The sequence below is a fragment of the Megascapheus bottae genome, chromosome 4, assembly GCF_031878675.1.
Source record: "Megascapheus bottae isolate mThoBot1 chromosome 4, mThoBot2.hap1, whole genome shotgun sequence".
Taxonomy (NCBI): domain Eukaryota; kingdom Metazoa; phylum Chordata; class Mammalia; order Rodentia; family Geomyidae; genus Megascapheus; species Megascapheus bottae.
Window position 1 is genome coordinate 10,676,545 of NC_143512.1, and position 23,561 is coordinate 10,700,105.

Below are 23,561 nucleotides of genomic sequence, written 5' to 3' on the forward strand. Positions count from 1 at the left end.
AGCCCCTATCTTTAAATAACAAGCAAAAATTCAGAGCTGTATGCATGGCTCAAGTGACAGAGTGCCAGTCTAGCAAGCACAGGGCTTTGAGTTCAAACCCTAGTACTACCAAAAAGAAAAAGAAAATATATCCTCAAACATAATGCAGCTTTACTGAGCTGATCTGAATTGATGATGAAGCTGTTGCAGGATGAGAAGAGGCTGGCGGTGGCCAGATACACAGATGCAGACAGCTGAAACTCAATTCACTGACATTAATAATGAAATTGCGGAGCAAGCTGAAAAGTATAATCTGGTCATTGTTCCCTTACCACAGGCCATGGCAAGATTACCATGGCCCACAGGGTGCTCATGGTGATTCTCTCATTACTCCCCTCCCACCACCCCCAAATACTGACTCAGCCAAGAATTAGACTAAAAAGAACCATTTCCATTTCTCAGGCACAAGCACGTGCACAAACACACAATGCTTCCCTCCTTCCATCCACCACCAATCCTGCCTCTGTGGCTACCATCACCCTCCTGCTTCTAGTGACAACATCCAGCAGAGAGTAATCAAGAGAAGCAGTGTCTCTTTCTCCCAGAGCAGGGTGCCTTCTATTCCATTCGGAGTTTTTTTTTTTTTATTATTCACATGTTTTGGTATAATTCTAATTTAGGTTTCAGTCTAGATTATATCACTTATAAACCTTGCAACTAAACCCTGGTATGCCTCAGTATCTTCTTCTGAAAATGCAGATTGCATAGATACCACTTTACAGAGTCAAGGTGAAAGTTAAAAAAAAAAAAAAAAAAGGACTGGGTATACAATGCATAGTGCTTATTGGTTGTTGCTATAGAAAGAGAAAACTTGGTTTTGATTCCTCCCCCTCCTTTTCTTTCAGGGAAGGGGTGGTATTTGGGATTGAACTCAGAGCCTTGCCCTTCTTAGGCTCTAGTTGTTTGGGGATAGAGTCTTGTGTTTCCCCCCCCCCAGGACTGGCGGGGTAAAATCCTCCTATTTATACTTCCTGCAGAGCTGGGATGACTGGCATACATACGACTATGCTTACCTATTGGTTCAGATGGGACTCTCACAAGCCTTGAACTGTAGTTCTCTGATATCTGCCTCGCAAGTAGCCGAGATCACAGATGTGTCTCACTATGCCCAGCTTGTTTGGGCATTTTATTTATTTTATATGCAATGTTTTTATTTTAACAAAAACTTGACAAGCGCTTACATTTGATGGTAATATATTAAGTTAAAAAAATCATTCACAATAGGTAGTATTCTGGAATATTTGACTCATATACAATTAGGCAATTCATATAAAGACAGAAGATTTAGTTATTATTGTGTACAGTAAAGGCAAAGTTAGGGACTGAGAAGTGGCTCCTAATGTTGCAGAACTTGAACACGACAAAACAATTTGTTTGGGCATTTTAAATGCTACTTGGAAAGTATTTCCTACGAACCTAGAGACCAGCATTTATCTCTTTGAAGATTTTCTTATAGTGCTTATACTGACATTTACTGGCTCTCAGCAGATTCTGTGGTAGTAAAAGTGAAGCCTCAAAGGGGTCCTGGAACAAGTTTGATAAGGTGTGAAAAGAAGGAGCAAAGCAGGACACAATTCTCCCTCATTCTTCTAGTAAAGAGCCTGAGTCTCTCAAAAATTAAATTGCGGGGCTGAGAGTTTGGCCTAGTGGTAAAGTGCTTGCCTAGCATGCACAAAGACCAGGGTTCAATTCCTTGGTATCACATACATAGAAAAAAGCCAGAAGTGGTGGTGTGGCTCAAGTGGCAGAGTTCTAGCCTTGAGAAAGTCCAAGGACAGTGCTCAGGCCCTGAGCTCAAGTCCTAGGACTGACAAAAACAAAAAAAAAAACAAAAAAAGAAAGAAAGAAAAAAGTTAAATTGCTCAAAAGCTTCACCCCTGGGTTTGATTCCTCAGTACCACATACACAGAAAAAGCCAAAAGTTGTGCTGTGACACAAGTGGTAGAGCAGTAGCCCAAGGACAGTACTCAGGCCCTGAGTTCAAGCTCCAGGACCAGCCAAATAATAATAATAATAATAATAATAATAATAATAATAATAATAATAATTAGTTCCAACTCTGAACATAGAGACTCCAGTGAATGTACATCCTCTCCATTTCCCTCCAGTACTGAAGTTTTACTCAGGACTTCACTCTTGCTAGGCGATGTAGGTAAATTTTAGTTATTGGCCTTTAGCATTTACAAAAAGCTTCCACTCTTCATATTCAAAACTCACCTCACAGCTCAGTGCATTCTGGAGGCAAAATGTTGACTGCCAAAAGACTATGAGTCTTTTGACAATAAATCCCTTGCTCCTTTAGTGTTCATATGTCTAAGACCAAAAGCAGCCCAGTCTTACTCACCATCCGGATCCGTTCATCTTCCAGATTCCTGAGGACAGTGGCAAACTCCTGCAAAGACCTTGCTGGAAGACAGAAAGGCACCATGAGGTAAAAGGAAAGTAATGGGACTATAGAGCCTTTCCAACTGTACTATGAATTTAAATTCCTTGTACACAAACACACACAAGTGTTATGTCAATTATTTCCTAAGGCTCTTTTTATCTTTTTATCATTAAAGACCCACAAATGCAGGTTAATTGCATCTGGCACTCTAGCTGGGGAAGTATTTCTTCAAGGAAGAGACCTGCCTGTTCCTGAGCATTCCCAGGTCTGGTAGACACTGGCAGGTTCCCAGATGCAAGGCTGCAAGGGACAGAGTTCAGTTAAGAGTTGAAGGATTTCCTGTCCAGGATTGAACCTCCTCAACCTTTAGTTGTGAGGTTGCGTCAGAACTTAACCTTTTCTCTGACATTAAAACTAAACAAATAGTGCTGCTGGCATCAAAAGCCACATCGCTGGCATCTGCTTGGGCAGAGTCCTGAAGACACTCAATAATAGAACTCAGCTAGCAGCATGCATATGGTCTCACTTGCCAGAGACATTCATAAGGGCAGCAGCACTGAGGATAGTGGCCCTGAGAACTCTCCAATGTCAGGAAAAGCATCCATCCATTACAAGTTATAAGGATGTATTTCCCAGCATCCTCCCAAGCTGTCTTTGCCCATCGCCACATCCTAGCATTCCACATGGTGCCAGGGACTCACTAAGCAGTCTAAGAGTGAATGACTTCATTATAGCCCTTTTGATTTTTTTTTGAGGGGTAAGGCAGTTGCTAGACATTGACCACATGCTAACCACATTGCTCTGTCACTGAGCTTAGCTTCAGCCCCAGATTTTTCAGTTCTTTCTCTTTTAATGGATTAAACCAAAATGTCTAATATAAGAATAAAGAACACTATACAAGGGCTGGGGAATGGTTCAGCAGTAAAGCACCCACCTGGTAGATAAGAGTCTCTGAGTTCAAACTTTACCAAAGAAAGGAAAAAGTTAATTAACTAGACCTAGGAAAGGAAAGGTGTGTTGACTCTGCCAATCTTTCCATGATCAGGACTGCATATAGAGTTAAAGCAGGTGACAAAGTAAAGCATTGCATCCTAGGGATGAACAGCCTTGGACTAAGGAAGCAAAAGGAGGAGTAGGAACCAAAGAAACTGGACGCTATGCTCCCCTCCCCATCCACACACAGTGGCAGCTACATTGCTCCAATCTTGTGACCATGCCAGAATGTTAGAGCTTGGAATGGATTCTCAGACTGTCCAAAGAAGATCGAAAACTAGTATTTTAGATAAATACAACTTATATAGCAATTTAATTTCTTTTTAAACACAGAGACCCAGCCTTTCTTTCTGGCTGTGATGACTCCTCCTGAGAACATGCCTCTTGAAAAGGATCTCCTTCATCCCTCCCCTGAAGAGAAGAAGAGGAAACACAAGAAGAAGCACCTGGTGCAGAGCCCTAATTCCTACTTCATGGATGTGAAATGCCCAAGATGCTATAAAATCACCATGGTCTTTAGCCATGCATAAACAGTAGTTTTGTGTGTTGGTTGCTCCATTGTCCTCTGCCAGCCTACAAGAGGAAAAATGAGGCTTACAGGGAGGATGTTCCTTCAGAAGGAAGCAGCACTAAAAGCACTGTGAGGGCTAGGAGTTTGGTCTAGTGGCAAGAGTGCTTGCCTAGCATGCATGAAGACCCAAGTTTGATTCCTCAGTACCACATACATAGAAAAGCCGGAAGTGGTGCTGTGACTCAAGTGGTAGAGCACTAGCCTTGAGGAAGACCAAGGACAGTGCTCAGGCCCTGAGTTCAGTTCCCAGGACTGGCAAAAAAAAAAAAACAAAAACAAAACAAAAAAAGCACCGTGAACCAAGATGAGTGGGAAGCCATCTCAATAAACACATTTTGGATATATCGTGTTCACTGTCTTGTTTAACTGTTAGGAACGTCCTGCCTCAAGTATTCAGGGACAACTAGAAGAAAAGAATGCTAGCCTTTTGAGGTAAGTGGCCAAGTAACTTAAAACATCTATGTGGGATCTTGTTATCCACCTAGGCTCATTGAATAAGTCATAAGAGCTTGATTCAAAAGTTAAGGCGCTAGGTAAAGTTTGTGACTTGTTTTCTTAGTGTTAAGAATTTTTAATCTATAAAATACAATCCAACAAACTTAATAAAAAGCTCTTACACACACACACACACACACACACACGCACGCACACGCACACGCACACATACACACACCCTGAGACCCAAATAAACCATGCCTACATGGTTCATTTGCTCAACCAATGAGGTATCATTTTGCAACCTATGGTTTAATTTTCATCTCATCTATCTGCATTAACTTGTGCCTTAAGTTCTTACTACTGTGCTTGGTAGGAAAAACATCACAAAACCAGTCAGAAGGAAAACAGTGAAGAAAAGTAGAGAGCCCCAATGCAAAACCTTCCAACTTTCTCCTTCAACTAAAGGGATAGACGATCCTAGAAAATGAGGACAAGCACAGACAAGTCCCCAGACTGACCCTCATACATCTCTATCTCTATGCCACCACTGTGGACCTCTGATCTCACTAAACTTCCGGGCCTCCTGTCCCAGAAGACACTGGTAGTTGGAACCACAAGGGTGCATTTTTGTACTCCACAAACTGACTTACCTATACACATCTCGTCATCTGTCTCTGCATCTCCTATGCACTGAAATTTAAATTCATTTAAGGAATCTGCAAACTTCCGCTTTGCTGAAGACAAATCTAGGAAGAAAAAGAAGGCGGGGGAAAAAGGAATTACTGAAATGTATCTAGGTTTCCTTCTTAGTTGTTCAATAAATGTAGCAGTGAGAACATTTTGTCCTGTGACTATTGTACAACACAAATGGACATAAAGTCAAAACAGTAAATACTCTTTTATAATATAAAGCACTGATTTGCTCTAAAAGGTATATTTTGTTTCACTGACTTTAATGAATTGTAGTCCTAGATCTCCTCCAGGCATACAGTAAGGCCTGTTATTTTCATGTGATACATGGGAATCTACTTGCCTCTGGAGGAACAGAAGGAAGCCAGGATCAGAGTCAACATCAGGTTACCACCCCTTGCCAAACTTTCCTGTGGTTTCATTATGGCTGCCTACAGATCTGATTCAGTAATCCATTCTTACCAATCAACTTCACAACACAGACCGACTTTAGGGAGGGAGCCTTGGAAAAGATGGAAGGAAGGAGCTTGGAGCTGTCCTATTTCTGCAGCATACCTGGCCTCTTAAAATGTAAGCACAGAGAATGCCCAAATTTTCAGACCTGCCATTCTCACAAGCCCAGTGTCTAACAAACTTCAACCTGAGCCACTTCTCTGGAAGGCCACATCCATTCCTACCAGAAACAAAGCACTGGCAATGTTTGTACTGTTAAAAAAAAAAAAAAAAAAACCACCACATGGAATATAAAATGAAAACCCTCTGAAGCCCTTGCCAAACTTATGGGAAAAAAAAAAAGCTAAGCTTTTGTTTAAGGAAATTATAAAAGCCAATGATCCCTTCTGAGCCCTCAGCTTCTGTTAAGGATATAAAACCAACTAGGGTACCTTTAAGTGGCCTGACAGACAAGTCTGCTCAGTACAACATGCTTAACTTAATTCCATGTGCAGCCTTCCTGCAGATTAGGCTAATCATTCAAATTAGCCTCATACAAGCATCCCTCATGGAGAGGGAAATGGTATTATGCTCCAACTCCCAGTAGAGGGAAATGTGAGGCACAACTGGTAATAAGGTCTGGTTTTAAGAAGACTGGAGTTGTGGGGGAGTCTGGCTTTAGCTATCAACATAAATATATATGTATCTATGATCCTCAGCCATGAGGATTTTGATTTTGTCTCCTCTTCTGACACCTAGCAACACACCCTGCCCAGTGTGTGCTGAATACTTGAAGCTGAGGGCACTGTGCCTAAATCCAAGCCCCCATGCTCATTCCAAGCAATCACTGCTAGTAAGAGAGACAGGGTCTGGCCAGACTTCTGTGCTCAGTTCTGGGGCTCAGGCTCCTGCATAGATCCTGGACATGGGCCCTCAGCTAGCAGGCTCTTATGCAAAATATCCTGCTCTATGACACAAGAGGAGGGCACTGAGTTAGGAAAACAAAAACAAACAACAACAAACCAGGAGCCAACTTTCAGTCCCTTCCTGGTTCATTCACCTTTGTGGAATAATTCTTGACAAAAAGTCAAAAAGATTCTGGCAGGGAAAAGAGGCTCTTCTAATAACGAGCCAGCAAGGGCAGGGAAGAGAACATCTCTCAGAGCACGAATCACTTCCTGGCAAATCAAGAAAGAAACCGGTGTGTCTGAAAGTCAGAACATTGTGGGGAGGCTTTCAGGAAAGCTTTCAGAAAAGGAAAGAGGAGGTCACAGACAGACAAGAGCAAGAGAGAGTAAAAATCCCTCTAAGAGCTCCAAAAGGCGAGTGCATCGAATGTAGGTATGGTTGTGCGTGGTCTTATTTCAGTCCAATGTTTCCTCAATCAGAACTCACAAAGAAGGGCCTGAGCAAAGAAAATGAACAGGTTTGCTTCACTGTCCACCTGATAATTCTCCTATGCCTTCTCATTAGGCCAAGAAAAACTTGTGCTAGACAATCATCTCAATGAAGTGGAAAAAAGGTGAAATGCAAGCTAGCTTCTGGGAAAGCTTCCAGGACGCACCTGAAAAGCTGTGCTGCCAGGCAGCTGCCACTGAGGACTGAGTTGCAGCTTATAATGCACAAGGAGGCCTTTGTGGATCCTTCCATGGGGCCCCAGTTAACCAGAGGCAGAATCTAGCAGCTGATGAGCAGGTAACCTGATTTCACTGTCCAATAGCACAGAACACACCCTGTACAGCACAACCTGAGAAGTAATGTGGGTCCTGTGCAGCTGGTAGAAGATGAGGCAATGAGGACTGGAATGGACAACAATATAAGGCTCTGGGCCAGTGAAGACAGCTGGCTGCAGTGAGAATTCCAGTTACTGGAACCTGCAAAGAAGCTTACCTTGGACTTAGTAAGTAACCTGTAAAGGAGCTTATCTTGGGGAAGTTAGACACCTGTTGTGTCACTAGCTGAGAAAGCATGCCCCAGGCTGAGTGAAGGCATATCAGGCCTGTTGTAGGGAAATCTCTCTCCTTCATTTGTGTTCTATGAGGAGTGGTAAGAGGCTGATCAAGCCCACCTTCTTGCTTTCACCCCAACACTCATTGGCTCCAGGGTTCAAACTGTACCATTTACCAACTGTGCAACTAACTCAGGTTAGACATGAAGGCTCAATCAACTTATCTGATGGTACCTGTGGGACTTAGGCCAGGTTATTCCTTCCTAATAAATAAATCCAGTCACAGGACACAGGAAGTTAAACATGTCTACCTGTGTGTATCACTCACAAAAGTTAAAGGACTGGCATAACAGCACACAGACACCTAGAAGACATAGGTGATTTCAGCAAACTCCTCTGAACTAAGATACCTGCAACATATGGGGACACTGCTGCCTCAGCCCATTAAGATAACCCTCTGTATTACTTGAATCAATAACGAAGACATCAAAATGAGGATACTCAAAAGCCAGTGTTTGGAATAAGCCTAGTTGCCCATCAAGCAATTAATGAACTAAAAAATGTAGAAGGGGGGGGGGGGTAGATGGATAGAGGATGGGTAGGAAAATGCAGTTATAATACAGTACTCAATGTATGCATATAAAAATGGAACTAGAAAACTTGTAGAGACAGGTGGGATTGGAATGAGAGGGCAGGGAATAAAGCAAGGAGTGACACTGATCAAGATGCATCATGCAAATGAATTGGCAACCAACTCCTTTGTACAACTACTTAAAGATAATTTAATATGATTTTTAAAAAAAATAATAGGGCCGTAAACATTCAGCTCAACCATTTCAACTAAAACTGGCTGATGGTAACTTCTATAAATCATCACCCTGGATGTATAGTTCCCTCTCCCCCAAAGATTTAATCCTGGAGCATTCACTCAGATGTATACCGGACTCTAATGTACACATTCCAGTAAGGAGAAGCAACAAGGAAGGAGAGACTGGCTCCAGCTGGATGCGTGCCAAGAGTTGTGGCCCTGCTCGGATAACCTTACTTTTTCATGTTTAAGCAGTGCAAGACACAGCAAGGTGCCAAGCCAACTCAATAATGTTTACTCTGCAGAACAGCTGTTGCTAGAAAAGTAGAAAGCCAGCCAGAGCAGAGCCCAGCTGTCACTGCCTACATCTGGGGAAGACAAGGATATGTCTCTCCTAGTGAGAAGACCAAGGCAGTCAGAAGTGTTGGCCCTCAGAGACTACTCTCAAAGCCAGCAAACAAACACTCATCTACATAGAGGAAAAGAGATTTTAACCCAAGTAAAATTCTTTCTAAAATTAAAAGTGTATTGCAATTTTCCACAAACCAAAATCGATCTTAACTTCACATGTATTTGCCCAGCAATATCACAGGTCAAACAATTTCTAGTTACTCCTTGGATAAAATTTGATATAACAAAATAATAGAAAACTCAAAACTTACAATTATTTCTTTTCTGTCAATTGATTACATTTCTGTGCCTTCCAAAGTTACTCAAATTGCATATTAGTTCCCTTAAGTTTTTCTACTACCCAGTCACATCTTTCCAGGCTTAGAAAGTCTTGAAAGTGTTTACAGTTTCTGAAAGCCAACTGCTGAGGTAAGAGCTTATAATGAAATGGACCTCATAAAACACAGAAAACCAATCTCCAGTTCATGCTAACCTCTCCCTTTCCTAAATACCAAATACAGTTACCCTCTGTGTCTTACCATCTTGTGCTTGCAATGACTCAAACTATTCAGAGCAGCTTTATATGATAATGCATGCAGTGCCTAGGACAGAGCTGAATAGAGACCCTTACAGCCTACTGTACAGACTTTACTGAGTTTACCAAAACAAGCTGGCTTACAGGTATCAGAGTCACCAGAGAGGATCCAGCATTGAGAAACTAGAAAAGCTTTTTCTTCACTCCATTCCCCCATGAAGCTGTACACATTCAAAACCAATTTTCTCTCCATCAATCCTCTTCCTAAAAGAGCCATCCAAGGATGATAAAAAGTACCACTATTTGTCTTACCACACCATTTGACACCTGCATGACATCCTGCTTCATAAGAATTGCCCATTCCCAAGCCTGCCTAATCTGCGTCCTGAGCACTCTTCCCCTTCAACACCAGCAGCTCCTGACTCACAAACTTCACTATGTCCCCTGATTAGTTCTCCACCCAACTGTGGCAGCCCCAGTATGAAGACCAAACCTTTTCTAGACCTGAGAGGCCCTGCCTGCATGGTATGGCCCATCCTACTCCTCTCTGAGCTCCACTTGTTCTGGCTTTTGCAGTGCCTACAGTATTCTCATACCTATCTATCACCATTTATCTAGTTTCCCTGTAGCTATCAGCTCAAAAGTTCCCTCCTTATCACTTATAACTGATCAAACTTGTACCCTATGTTTTATTTTCTGAGTATTATGTACTTCTTCACAGCAGTTTTATTTTTGTTCAAGTAGTATTTTGATTCAGATATTCCTTCATTAGTAACTTCTATGCAAATAAGATGTCTTACGAGCTGAACATTCTATCCCCAAAGCCCAGTATACTGCCAGGCTGAGTGCAGATGTAACAGAAAGAAAATGAAAAAGCAGTTGGGTACTCTGCCTGCTTTCATCAAAGGGAACCTCCCAAGTCCATGTCAGACAAGTAAAACCTATCAATAAGGCAGCATATTTTGGTCAAACTTGAGAATGGTTAACATGGAATCACATTCCCCTAATGTAGTCAATACTGAGGATGATTCCACAAGCTGGTGGGAGACCCACTACCAGTCTGGATAATAAACCAAACCTTTTTCTGTACATTGAATCTAGAGAAATGAACTACAAACAAGCTATGTGCCAGAAACACCCACAGGCCTCCTGTCTCCTGTCTCCTTTCCCCTTTCAACACATTCCCCAACCTAGAGTCAAAACTGAGAGAGTTGTCCTCTCTCCAAATGTGGGCCAATAGACTGCTCTCTCCAAATGCAGGCCAACAGAACCCGGCCAACAGAAGCCATCCTCTCAGAAGCTGCTTGAAAAATGGCACTTCCCTAACATAACATGTGGCATTGTAAACCTAGTTCAGTGTGTTTAGCCAAGGAGAAAACAAGTGATAGTCTTTTGGTAAATTCCAGTTTTATGTCTCAAATCCCTATAATTAAACTAGCAAAACTGAAAAAGGTTTTTAATCACAAAACCAGAAGGGGGAAAAAAAAAAGTCCCCAAGGCATGTCAAGTTTCTGTGTCGCAGTCTTTCCTGTGGCCACTAGGTGGCAATAGACCATGCCTAGAAGGTGAGTTTCTCAAAGAGAAATGACAGCCTGCCTTAACATCAGTGCCTGGGAAATACCCCTTCCCTCCAATGAAGACATACTCACCTGAGGAAGACAATGTCTACACAGTGCTTCATCAGCCACAGAGGGAGAGACCTGGCCACGCTTAATTTAAAATATTCAAGCCTGAGGCATGGAGGGGAAGCATGCCCAAAAGAGCTGATAATTCTTTAAATCAAGATTACTCTGGCTCAGAAAACTTATCTCCCTGCAGCAAAAGATACCTATATTCTCCATCCACACCAGCCACATACACATATTATATGATGGATGATCTGATGATATATGCATCAATGTGCTCTTCCTCTAATCATTTCCTTACGACTGTATTTCTAAATGAGGCTACAGGCAGCACAGACTCTGGAATTTTCTTTCTCTAACAAAGAACCAAGGTTAATGAAACTGTGCAAACTGATGTTTAAAATTAAATCAGGTAGAACAAAGGATATTTCAGATTTCATTACATGGAAATATCGTCAAGAAAAATATGACTACCAAGTCATCTTTATTATAAATCATTTTGGCTATGATTATGCATTAATGTATCCAATTCTTTATTATGTTACATCTCTGTTTACTAAACATACTAAATCACTCCATCCCAACAACATTCTAATAGAGTATTATCTCCATTTACAGATGTGGCAACTGAGGCTCAGAAAGGTTAACTCGTCTGTCCAAGGTCACACAACTAATAAATGGCAGCATAAGAAATCTGTACCCACTCAAAACTCTTGACTATACTGCCTAATGTTTTCTAATAGTTAAGAATCTATCCATGTATGCAGAAATAAAATGATGGGAGTTATACGTTCCATACCTTTAAAATCATTCAATGTAGAAAGGCCTAATATATATATATATTTACATATATATATTTATATATATATATATATATAACTTCAAATTAAGGAAGAATATATCCAGGCAATCAGAAGTAAAAAAAATAGCAGCAGAAGTCCAAGTAGGATATTATTCCAGCTGGGGCCACTGGAGACTTCATAAAGGGGGGAAAAAAAAAAAGAGAAAAGAACAGGGAGTGGCATTTGAGTGGAGCCTATTCTGAAGTGCAGAAAAGTTCACAAGGGAGGAGAGCAGGGCAGGGAGGAAGGTCTGGGAAAGTATTCTAAAAGTGGAGACAGGGAACAAAGAAACACAAAAGTGGAGGTCCACCCAGAAATAGTAGGAAGTTTAGCTAGAAGGTTAGAAGGTGATGCTAGGAAGGAAGGTTATAATCAAACCACAGAAGGGTTTGAATGCCATATTAAGGAATCTAAACTTTGTCCCTTAAGGAGATGGAAACTATATTTTTATAGAGAAGAATGATAAGGTTATCTTAAATACTAAGTCTTTTACTAAGGAGACGCCTACAATTTGTGAATACCCACACCTACAAGCTCAGCAAGCTGTATATGAGATCATTCAGTGGTGAGATCTCCTTCCTGTGAGAAAGCTAGATGACAGAGCAACCTTACTTGTGTTCACAAACCACTGCTTAGCCAGGAGATAAGGAAACTGCTCTCTACTGAAAACTCCAGTCTTGTTATAGCACTGGTCATTAGATAACCGGATTACATAGAAACAATGTATGCAAATGCATTTGTATTTCCAAGTGCACCTTCTGTATTTTAAAATACAGGTGATTGTATTTATATAGATTCAAACATATCTGTTCACTTACTTTATGTTCTTTATATGCTTTTAATATATTGATTATAAATATTAGCTTGTCCTTATAAGAAGGCCACACCCATTTGGGGGGACAGGGGGAGTTAAGGATCCATCCTCAGGCCTTACAGGATAGGAAGAGGCTATGCTACCAAGCTACATCCTCAGCCTAGAACAAATTTAATGGCAGTTTATGTCCTACAGTAGGTGTCGAATCTATGACCACTGCATCAAGTGATTTAATCTGCATCAGCTCAAGGAGGACAAATCTCAGTCCCCAAAAAGCTCCACCTAGACACAAATCAGAAGGGGCAGGTAGAACTGAAGTACTGTATTTAGAACAGCTATATCCATGTGGAGCTCCAAGATATGGCAAGAGAAAGTCATTGTATGGGGTAAGTTTCTCAAGGAAAACTGCTATTTTCAAGGAAAACTGCTATTTGCTTAGAAAACAAAGACGTTCTTTTTTGGGGAAAAAAAAGAATCAAATGAAAATGTAAAAAGAAAGAAAAAGAAGGAGGGAAAGAGCTGGGAAGAGGGTATTTCCAAGTAAAATCATTCTGCTTCCCCCTCCCCAATTCTGCCACAGGAGAATTCAAGAGCATGACATACTTGGGCCTCACTAGCAAGGATGCAAAGCCCAGGGTCTCTCACTTCCCAGCTGTGTGTCTTCTGACAGATTTCTCAACTGTCCACGTTTCTCTTTAACTACAAGGATAATGTGGACTTTCACAAGATGGTTGTATGAATTAAAAAATGGAAAGAAAGGGGGAAAAATGTGTTAGGGCAAAACTCAGGGGAGCTGGCAAACCTGCCTTTCTTTGAAAAACAGAAGCCCCAGTGGAAGTTTACCAGCAGGTTAGAGAGAAGAAAATCAACAAAAGCTGTCTTCATTAGCATGAGAATTGAGCAACTTTTGCCTCATTGAGTCACCAAAGTAATCAAATAATCCTATTCTAGTTCTCATTAGAGCACTTAAAGGTTCCCCCCCCCCCAGTACTTTAGAAAATCCTGAAGCATTTACAAATTTACAATTTCCTTTCATTCTCATCTTGGTGGCTAGAATTAAATAACTGTATTTGGGCTTTAGGGGTAGAGGAGAAAGGGGAGAACCTCAGAAGTAGAACACTTGCCTAACAAGAGCTAGGTTCTGAGTTCCTTCCGGAGAGCACCTCTTCATAGATTTCAATAGAGCTAGGAATGTGGCTTAGTAGTAGACTGCTTGCTAGCATTCATGAAGCTCTGGGTTTGATTCCTCAGTATCATATATACAGAAAAAGCTGGAAGTGGCACAGTGGTTCAAGTGGTAGAGTGCTAGACTTGAGCAAGAGAAGTTCAGCGACAGTGGGGCTCTGAGTTTAAGTCTCAGGACTGACAAAAATAATTAAAATTCGTAAATAAATTTTGGGGTCGGGAGTGTGGTCTAGCGGTAAGAGTGCTCACCTAGCATGCACGAAGCCCTGGGTTCAATTCCTCAGTACCACATACACAGAAAAAGCCAAAAGTTGTGCTGTAACCGAAGTGGTAGAACACTAGCCTTGAGAAAGCCCAAGGACAGTGCAGAAGAAGGAGGAGGAAGAAGAAGAAGACGAAGAGAAGGAGAAGGAAGAGGAGGAGGAGGAGGAGGAGGAGGGGAAGACTACGACAAAATTCTACCCTAAGTATCTTTTCTTCTTTCGTCTCTTTTTATTTGCAAACTCTTATTTTATTTGATTATTAATAAATTGTCAAAAATATGCCTCATACAGTGCAAGGAGAAGGGAATATTTAAGAAAATCCAAACTCATCAAATGCATCTTCTTTCTTTCCTCCCTCCTCTGTCCTTCTCCTCCTCCTTCCCCTCTCCCCTCTTCTCCCCCTCCCCCTTCTGTTTCTTAATGATATAGTCTATACTGGATATTCCTACAGCAAGGCACACCTCTATGTCATTCTCAGAAAGCAGATTCCAAAACTCCAATTGAGGGAACATAGGCTCTGTTAGCCTCAGCAAATAACCATAGCAACTAATACCCCCCAAATAAAATGATGTCTTCACAATGATGTGCTTGGCTCAATTAGATTAAGAGGGTGACGTATACCATGTGAAAATTTATTGTCCTAAGCTTACAGCAAAAGCCAGACCTTCTTGGAAGAAGTTTATAAGGAAAAGAAAGATCTTGCCAATAATCTGAAGATGAGACAAAGAGCCAGAAAAATCCAGGAGTTGAAAAATTGGAACAGCATTGCCTGTGCCAGATTTGCCAAGGCAGGACCCAAATATCCATATGTAAATCCAGAACTTGGAAAACATTTTCACATACACAAGTCACCATATCTATCAGGAAGCTACCAAACAACTGACATCTCTTTTAGTGCTTTCTCATATGCTTCATATAGAAAGAAAAAAAAATGATACTTCAGAAATATCTGCAGATTTACCAAAAGAGTCATAAGCCTTTGAAATTCCTAAGAACAATACCGAAAAATACTGAATTAGGGTTCATAATAGATTTCCAGCCAGGATGTAGCGCTTTCTATTCTCTGAATCTTCCCATTGAGTTAAACTTGTGAAGAAACAGCTCAACACCTGTAAACTCTACAACCTACTGTCTTTCCATTCCCTCACACTTGCCTCTTTCTGGATCTCTAAAGTAACATCTATACTGAACAAATCCAGACAAGCAAGAACCCTCATGGTAAAGCAAATACAGAGATACCATGACCTTTCACTTCCCTTTCACCCCAGAACCTTTCCTAGCAAGGATAAAAAGAAACTGATAAATCACCCAGCCCAAAGAACCAGGGCTTAACTGGCATTCAGTGGTTAATCCAGAAAGTCACAAACAGCAGAAACCAGACAGTAACTTTAATATCAGACATACAGAGCTCTGGTAGCTCTTATCAATGACTGAGATGAACCTGGGAGTAGCCAAGGAAAAAGTACAGCATGAGAAATAAATCAAGGTCATCAATTAGCCCAATATGGATGAAAAAAGGGTTTGGAACAAACTCCCAAAGTGCAAAATCCCACAGCAGCCACCTACAGGGCCTCTTGTGCTCAGTTTTCCACCTGTGTGAAATGAAGCTAAAAGGAATGTTCCATCCTGTAGGTTGGGGGAGTGGGGGAGGATATGGAGATGATGCATGGGTATACTTTAACACACTCAATAAACCATAGGTATTTGAATTCGACAGTTTTATGTAATAAATAAAAAGCTAGGCTGATTTATGTCTGGAAAGATGAGAGACAATTCAACTACCTAACTGTCTCCCACCTTTTCTCAAACCCCTACTCAACTGACCTCCTCAAGCCCTCCTTCCTTGGGGTTCCATATCAAATTTGAATTCTGAATGAATCAGCCTAATCCCTACAACAGCTCAGATGTTCTCCACACTAACACCACAGGAAGCAGGTAGCAGCTTCCCAGCAGCAGAATACGTTCAATTAACCAAGGAAAATCTGTTCATCTCTTTTGGATTAAAAGAACATTTCTAGAAGAAGAAGAATAAAGAAGTACCTAGCAACTTTCAAGAGAGCCACACCTAATAACATTCTCAGAATTGGTTTCAGTTTCTTTTATCCCTGGTTTAATGAGTCATGTTTGTACTGCACCTCAGGGGAGGCGGTGATCTTGACACCACACAGAGAGATCCAACTAGACAAAAAAGTTCACTTCCTCAGAAGTTCCCAAGAAATATCCAGGTTCCTGCCTCCTTACATCAACTCTTTCCCAGTCCAAGGAAGAAATCCCACTCCATCAGGTTCTCAGAGCCCTCCCTTGTTCCAGAGACCACAGAATAGGAGAGGCCAAGATGAATGTATCTCAAAATATAGAATTTCTTGCCAGAGACTGCCTTGATTGCAATGTCTGCGACTAGGGCTCAAGCAACTGGGCTTCCCAGGCAGTTTAATGCTGAAGTTTGAAGAACTATCACCACAGAGCATTCTGGACCAAGCATCAACAACAGAGCTACTGCAGATTGCAAAGGTAGAGTTTCATGGGGCAAGCTCGACTTCTAGTTCCTGATAGATTTACAAATGTCCCTAAAGCAAGTCATTCATGCCATGGTAGGAAAAAAACCTGGTGATAGTATGAGTGGAATGAAGGAACATAATTCAACTGAAAGATCACAAATGCTAGAATCATTGAGTCATGCTTAACACTCCAAAAGCTACACAACCCACTAGGAAAGCAGCTTTATTTAGGACCCAATTTGTAAAAACCCAGCTCATGGCACCTGGGCTTGATGAATGGCTTGATGCCAATTGCCCAGAAACCTATCTGGAAACCAGGCTCCCCACAGAAGGACAGCTGCCTTAGGTGCTTAGAAACCAAGCACTCTTGGATCATAGACCTGAGCAAGGGCTGCCAACACAGATTATGCCCCAGTTAATCTCTGACACGCAGATCCAAGTCAGTCCAGGACTCAGGTTCACAGGGCAGCTGAAAAATGGGTGCTGAGGGACAGGCAGGGAAGCTTCATAGGATGCAATGTGCAGAGCTGCTTGGATGCTTGTAATCAGAATTTTAAATGATAAATTTTGAGCAATTTTATCCTTGAATAGGAGTTTGTAAGTGAAGTCTAGACAGTGAAGCACATGTGTGAATGGAGATGTGTACAGCTTGGGTACCACAGTGCCCACTGGGTTTCTTTGCAGCCCCAAGTACACACCTCATGGACTTAGCACAGAATTTTGGGGGACCCACAAATTCTAGGAGCTTGGCAAAGTGACTGGGCATATCCACAGCTACTCAGGGGACACTGACAACTTGAGTGACCAGGCCTTGCACCCAGCCAAAACTCACCAAGTAAGTGCAAGAAAACAGTGGTGGTCTAGGAAACTCAAGTGGCTCAGCAATCCTGAGTTATTTCCCTGATAAGCCAGCCACTGACCTTGACTAACAAGGACAGGAAAAAGCAGGCAACCACGGTAGCGCCTGTCCTTTCAGTCCTTCCTAAATAGGAGAGGGCATGCTTAAGGATGTGCAGGCATGGACAAATGAAAGAAAAGCAGAATCTCATGCAACACTTTTGTTGTTCTTAGAAGATGGAAATGAATTCATGAGAAATTCCAATTTTGGTGATTCTGTGAATCCATCAGTTGATCTTATATGAGATTCAAGTCTGACTGTACACAAAAGTAACAGAAGAATGTATACTACTTTTCAATTTTGCTTTTGGAGAATGATATTAAATAATGAATTTAAAGTACCACAAGTCAATAGAGAGACCAAGAAATAAAGGAGCTTTTTATTTTAATATAATTTGCTTGTTGTTGTTTTTTAAAACAGGGACCCACACAGATTAAGCAGCTGGCCCTGGGTACAGGAACACTCTAGGAAGATTGTGCTACCTTCACTCTCCTCTCCTCAATTGGGACCTTGAGGGAGACCAACATGTCATCCCTTCTGCATCCTGCCATCTCTAATCGCAACAACTGGTCCAGCCTATTCCCTCTGCTTACATCTCTCCTGCTGCTTCAACCCAGGTGCTGTCCCTTAGCCCATGATAGACTGCTTAAAGGGTCATTTGCCCAGGGAAGGAAGCTGCCTCCTTTCATTCCCACCCACTCTCTGAGGGAGGCTCTCTTTAGCACCCTAGAATTTCCTGTCCTTTAATAAGATGGATAATTTCCTATGATTTAGGTAGTTGTCTAGTATGTATTTTTCCTGATGACATTATAAACTCCGGGCAGGAAGGAGCCATGACTACTTTATTTATAGAAGGGGAGTTGTGACAACTCTAGCATACTGTAAGCTCCAAAGATTTTGTGTTTTGGAGATAAGGTTTTGGTTGCCCTCAGACTCACTATATATTCCAGGCTGGTTTTAAACTTGTGACCTTCTGCCTTTACCCCTGAATGCTGAGATTACAACATGGACTTCCACATCCAACTCCTAGTACTATACAAAGGAAAATAGAAATAAGAACATAACTCATTTTTTGTTCTTTGTTTTACTTTCTTAGTATTTATTTATTTATTTAGCGAGGGTCTCACATTTTTCCCAGGCTGGTGTGGACCATGAATCCCCTACCTATGTGCTAGGATCGATCACAGGATCATTGCCTGGACAGGCATGATTCTTCTAAAAGCATAGTAACAAAAAGGGCAAATTCTTATAGTTCCCTGTTTTCAGAAAGGAAAAGCTGGATCATAGAACATTCAACAGCACTATCTGAACCCTATTTCCTGGGCTTAGACTTGAAGATACAAAAAAACATATTCCCTATTCACTTCCTTCACATCTAGGAAGATTCCTATGATGTTTTCAAAGTACCACCAATGCTATATTTGACCCAATTGGTCTATAAGCAATGTTCAGAGAAGAATTTACATGTGTATGTACACACTAGTATATCTCTACCAGAATTTTTAATATGTAATCTGGTGATGCATTGAGCCAACTAATACAAGGTAATTGCAGAAGTCATCCTTTCTAATACATCAACGATCATTTAAAGGAACTTCCCCATACAACCACAAATAAAATCCTGGGGGGAAGTGTTTCTTGATTTGGCTTTTGGAATTCACCTTATCAGATTCCCCCCAGACATACTGAAGAAGAAATTCTTGGAATCAAATTTTAAATCTTCCTGTTGCAATTTAAAATCATCTGTGACAAGTTCTCCAGATGATTCTTATACCCCAGCAGTTTAAGAATCACTCCTATAGGAAGGCATTGCATACAAAGTTTAAATGCCAGAGAACTAGAAGAAGCTAGTAACACAAACCTGAGAAAGGGAGAAAAGGCAAGAAATATCCTGTGGACCCAGAAAGTCCCTGGCAACATGCCTCCAAGAAACTAGCAGGAAACTGTTCTTGGAGAAGAGAAAGACCATGGAAAAACCCTAGGCCATTGTTCACTCAGGTCACTAATTACTTTGGCCATTTTACCCTCATGGATGCTTCCTCCTATCTCAAGGTGTTCCTGAGACATGTTCCCCTCAATGAAGAAAAGACCTAAAGGCCTACATGAGCAGCGCTGCCACTCACAGACTCACTGCTGCATTTAGGTATCTGAAAAGAAACTCATACCTAGACACTCATTAGAAATAGGAATTCCAAAATGAGGGGCGGTGGTGGGGGGAGGGAAATGGGGACCAAGACATGAGAAAGGATATCAATGTTTGTGAAGGAATGCACCTTCCATCTGGTGAATATAATGTAACCCTTCTATTAATTATAATAAAAATATATGAAAAAAAGAAATAGGAATTCCAGCTGCTGCTAGACCCAGCATCACTGCCCCATCCACCAGAAACCTTGAAAAATGAGAAGCCTGCTAGTACTCCTCCACCAATTTCAGTACCCTCCTGTAAGGGGTTTCACAGTATCCCCAAAATCCATGTTGATCCTGAACCTGCCAGGTGACCTTATTTGGACTTTGAAGATGTAATCAATCAACATGATATCATATTAGATTAGGCCAAGTCCTAAGGCCAATGACTAGTGTCCTTCACAAGAGGAGATACAAGGAAATAGTCATGTAAAAACAGGCAGAAATTTCAGTAATCAGCTAGCTACAAACCAAGGGACACGAGGACTGCAAGATGCCATGAAAAGCGAGGAAGAGGAAAGAGATTCTTCCTTAGAGTCTCCACAGAGAACATGGCCCTGTGGATACCCAGATTTCAAGTTTCTAGCCTCTAGAACTGTGAGAATTGACACAAATACATTTGTGTTAAATTGTCATGCCACCCCTAAGTAGCTAATAGACTTCTCTTCTTAGGAAGCCTAGGCCTTGAAGTTACCAACACCTTAGTGTTCCGTCACAATGACAACAACAACAAAGCCTTTTTGCTCTTCCAGATTCATTCCCATTAGCTCTCTACACACAGGCCATCTCCTTTTCCACTCCAGACCCATAACCCTCAAAAAGGTTCACCTTTGCCTAAAAGGCCCTACCCCCAATCAACAACCAACACATGTTCCCTCCTGGAAAACCTTTGAAATGTGGCTTCAGAAACACAATCCTGGCTACCCTTCCATTGGCTCATACTAGTTCCACTCATTGTGTGTCTATAGTGTCTAAACTTTCCCCTTCTCAGAACTTTCCAGCTCTGGTGGGCCTGCACACCGCTACAGCCAGGGTACTCCATAACTCAGCCCAGGGGATTAAGGGACAGTTAGATGAATAGCCTCACAGATATCCTTCCTTCTCCATGACATGGCCCAATAAGTAGGCCTGCCTCCTGTGTAACCACTTAAAGCTGAAAGTACAATGGTATTAAAAGACTGCTCTAATATTCAGATCATTCATTTATTCATTGGAAAAAAATCAACTATATATTGTAGCACCTCCATGCCCAATTCAGAGCAAATAAATCACTGAAGATACAAAACCAGGTTAAGAAGCAAACATATCATGTGCCTCCAATGCACAACAAATACAAACATGGAGAAGTATAAACCACACACCCTACATCAAAACTGAAAACAACACAGCAATCTTGTTCACGAGCCTATCTCCCATGCTATACTATGATGTCCTAGACAAGATTCCCTGGTCCTAGGCAGTACATATGCAAAAAGCACAACTTTAAACTGCAAGAGACAGCTAGGCATTGGTGATTCATATCTCACATTCTTGCTACTTAGGAAGTTGAGATCTGAGGATCCCAGTTCAAAGCCATGATGGGCAAAAAGCCCACAAGACTATCTCCAATTAATCAGTAAAAATTTGGGCTAAAGTGGTAGCATGCCATCCATGAGAAAGAAACCTGAGTAAGAGTACAAGGCCCTGAATTCAAGCCTAAGTACTCCCCCCACACACACACACACACATTAAAAAAAAAAGTAGAGGAGATAACAGAGATGTCTCTAAGTGAAATCACTGGAACCTCTACATCATTTATAACAGAACAACCAGCAGCCCCAAGAAGATAAAAACAGCAACTTAAATGAATCTGGTATTCTTCCTTTGCTGTACCCCTTAGGTAGAAAAACAACCTCATTAATGTAAATATGCTGTATCTCTCTCCTATCCCTATCCTTTCTTTCTGTAGTGGGGCTTTTAAAAGCCTGTTCTGCTAGTTCTACATCATAGAGAACTGCTCTAAAATATTAACTTCCCTCTGGCCAAACTACACACCACACACCGCTGCAGGGTTGTGTCATTTTTAATTATTATTTTTATGAGTCTTCCTTTATCTTCTGCCTTAAGAGAGACTTCTCTAAGGGAACTACAGCTGACTCTGGAAATTTCATTGTCATATATGACTGGGGATGAGGAGTAAGAAACCACAAGCTAGAGAAAAAAGAGATCTAAGGGTCCTTCTTAATAATATACTCATTTAGGCCTCCCTCCTCTCCATGGCAGCTGAATAGAGAAATAGTTTGCAGTAAAACAAAACAAAACAAATTTTAAAAATGAAGCCTCAACATAAACACTTACCCTCCCACAAAACAGCTGGGTCTTAGAATGACAGAGTCAGTCCACACATGTCTCATCTTTGGGTCTGGCTTGTATCATGCTAGATTCTCTGTGTTTTTAGGGTCTACTTGATCTCACATCAGTAATAAAGTTGAAAGTAATTCAGATCCTTGGAAGCTTTTATCTAAGCCTGTTTGGGGTTGCTATAATTGACTACCCCAGAATTGATCATTTATATAAGAATAAATGTGTATCCAGCTCACAGTTCTAGAGCTGGGAAGTCCAACAGCATAACTCTACAATCAGGTAAGGTCCTTCCTGCTGTGGCATAATGTAGCACAAGGCTTCATGTGGCAAGATAAATCAAGCTTGAAGCTGAAGTCTCTCTTCCTCTTCTTGTAAAACCAACATCCTGGAGGCCTCACCACCCCTGTCCTCATCAAACTCTAATTACCTCCTAAAGGTTTCACTTCCAAATGCTAGCAACATGGATTTGAGGATTAAGAATCCAAAATATGAACTCTGGGGAGACACGTTTGAGCCATAGCACCTTTTGTTCCTTTGATTTCTCTCTGCTGGGGGTGAGAATAATTTATAAACTCTAAGAACAATTCCTTTTTCATTGCTTCTAATTCAGACCCAGCAATGAATTTATTCTGGCAAGATGTTTACTCTTTCATTCTTGGTCTCCTAACCAAGTATCTCCTTTATGTCAAGGAATGTGGAAAGCAACAAGAATAAAACACTAAATAAAACTAACAGAGCTTCTGGACTTCCTAAAGCTGTAAGCTAGTACAGACAGATACTCAACAAGCTCACACTGTAAGCACTGAAATTTACAGTGACAAGAACCTAAGAGTAAAAGCCAAGTATAGTGGCAATTACCTGTCACTGCACCCAGAAGGTAGAAAGCAGGAAGACCATGAGTTTGAGGCAACCCTGAGCTACACAGTAAGACCCTGTCTTAAAAGTAAGCAAACAAAAATGATATAAAGATTCAGATAAAGGCTAGAAAAAAAAATAAAAGATCCACATCCAAGGAAAGGCCAAGGAAGAAGTGGCTTATCAGCTACATAGAAATAAACACTTTAAGCCAGTGGCTAACACCTGTAACCTTAGATTCTCAGGAGGCTAGGGTCTGAGGATCCTGGTTCATATCCAGCCCAAATAGGGAAGTCCATGAGACTCTTATCTCAATTAACCATCAAAACAAAATAATGAAAGGCTGGAAAGGAAGCTGTGGCTTAAGTGGTAGAGAACTAGCTTTGAATACAAAAGCTCCCAAACAGCACCTGGGCCCTGAGTTCAAGCCCCACAAATGGCACAAAAGTTAACTAACCATCTTAGAGATGGGTATTAGAAATTTGCCAATACTTCAGTGGTAGCTACACAATAGTATGTAGATGTCAAAATTCCCTCCACCTGTACACTTAAGAAAAGTTTTGATGACAATTAAAAATTGTCATCAAATTTGCTTAAAAATTACTTTGACCTATGTGAAGTTATTTTTCTCTTTTTTACCCCCCTTATGGTTTAGCTCTTGTTGTTACTGTAACTGACTTTGGTACCTGGTATATTATAAATACTTTTTTTTTATTTGAAATAGGGAAGGGAAGGGGAAAAAACAAGATGATTGGGAGAGAGTAGAGGGAGAGAAAGCGGGAGAAAAACATGGGAAGGAGTATCAACATTCAAGAAGTATG

At 41.2% G+C, this 23,561-nt stretch overlaps 1 protein-coding gene and 1 pseudogene across 6 annotated transcripts in view; one reads left to right on the plus strand and one right to left on the minus strand.

Moving 5' to 3' along the window:
* Arhgap26 (Rho GTPase activating protein 26) overlaps positions 1-23,561 on the minus strand; it is a 457,842-nt gene that overhangs the window by 337,327 nt on the left and 96,954 nt on the right. For all 6 annotated transcript variants that reach the window (XM_090331301.1, XM_090331302.1, XM_090331305.1 and 3 more), the window contains exons 2-3: positions 5,078-5,173; positions 2,384-2,445 (exon numbers count right to left, since the gene is read on the minus strand). In XM_090331301.1, coding sequence (XP_090187427.1) covers positions 2,384-2,445; positions 5,078-5,173 — 158 coding nt within the window. The remainder of the gene's footprint in view (positions 1-2,383; positions 2,446-5,077; positions 5,174-23,561) is intronic.
* LOC150063953 (small ribosomal subunit protein eS27 pseudogene) lies at positions 3,796-4,051 on the plus strand (annotated as a pseudogene).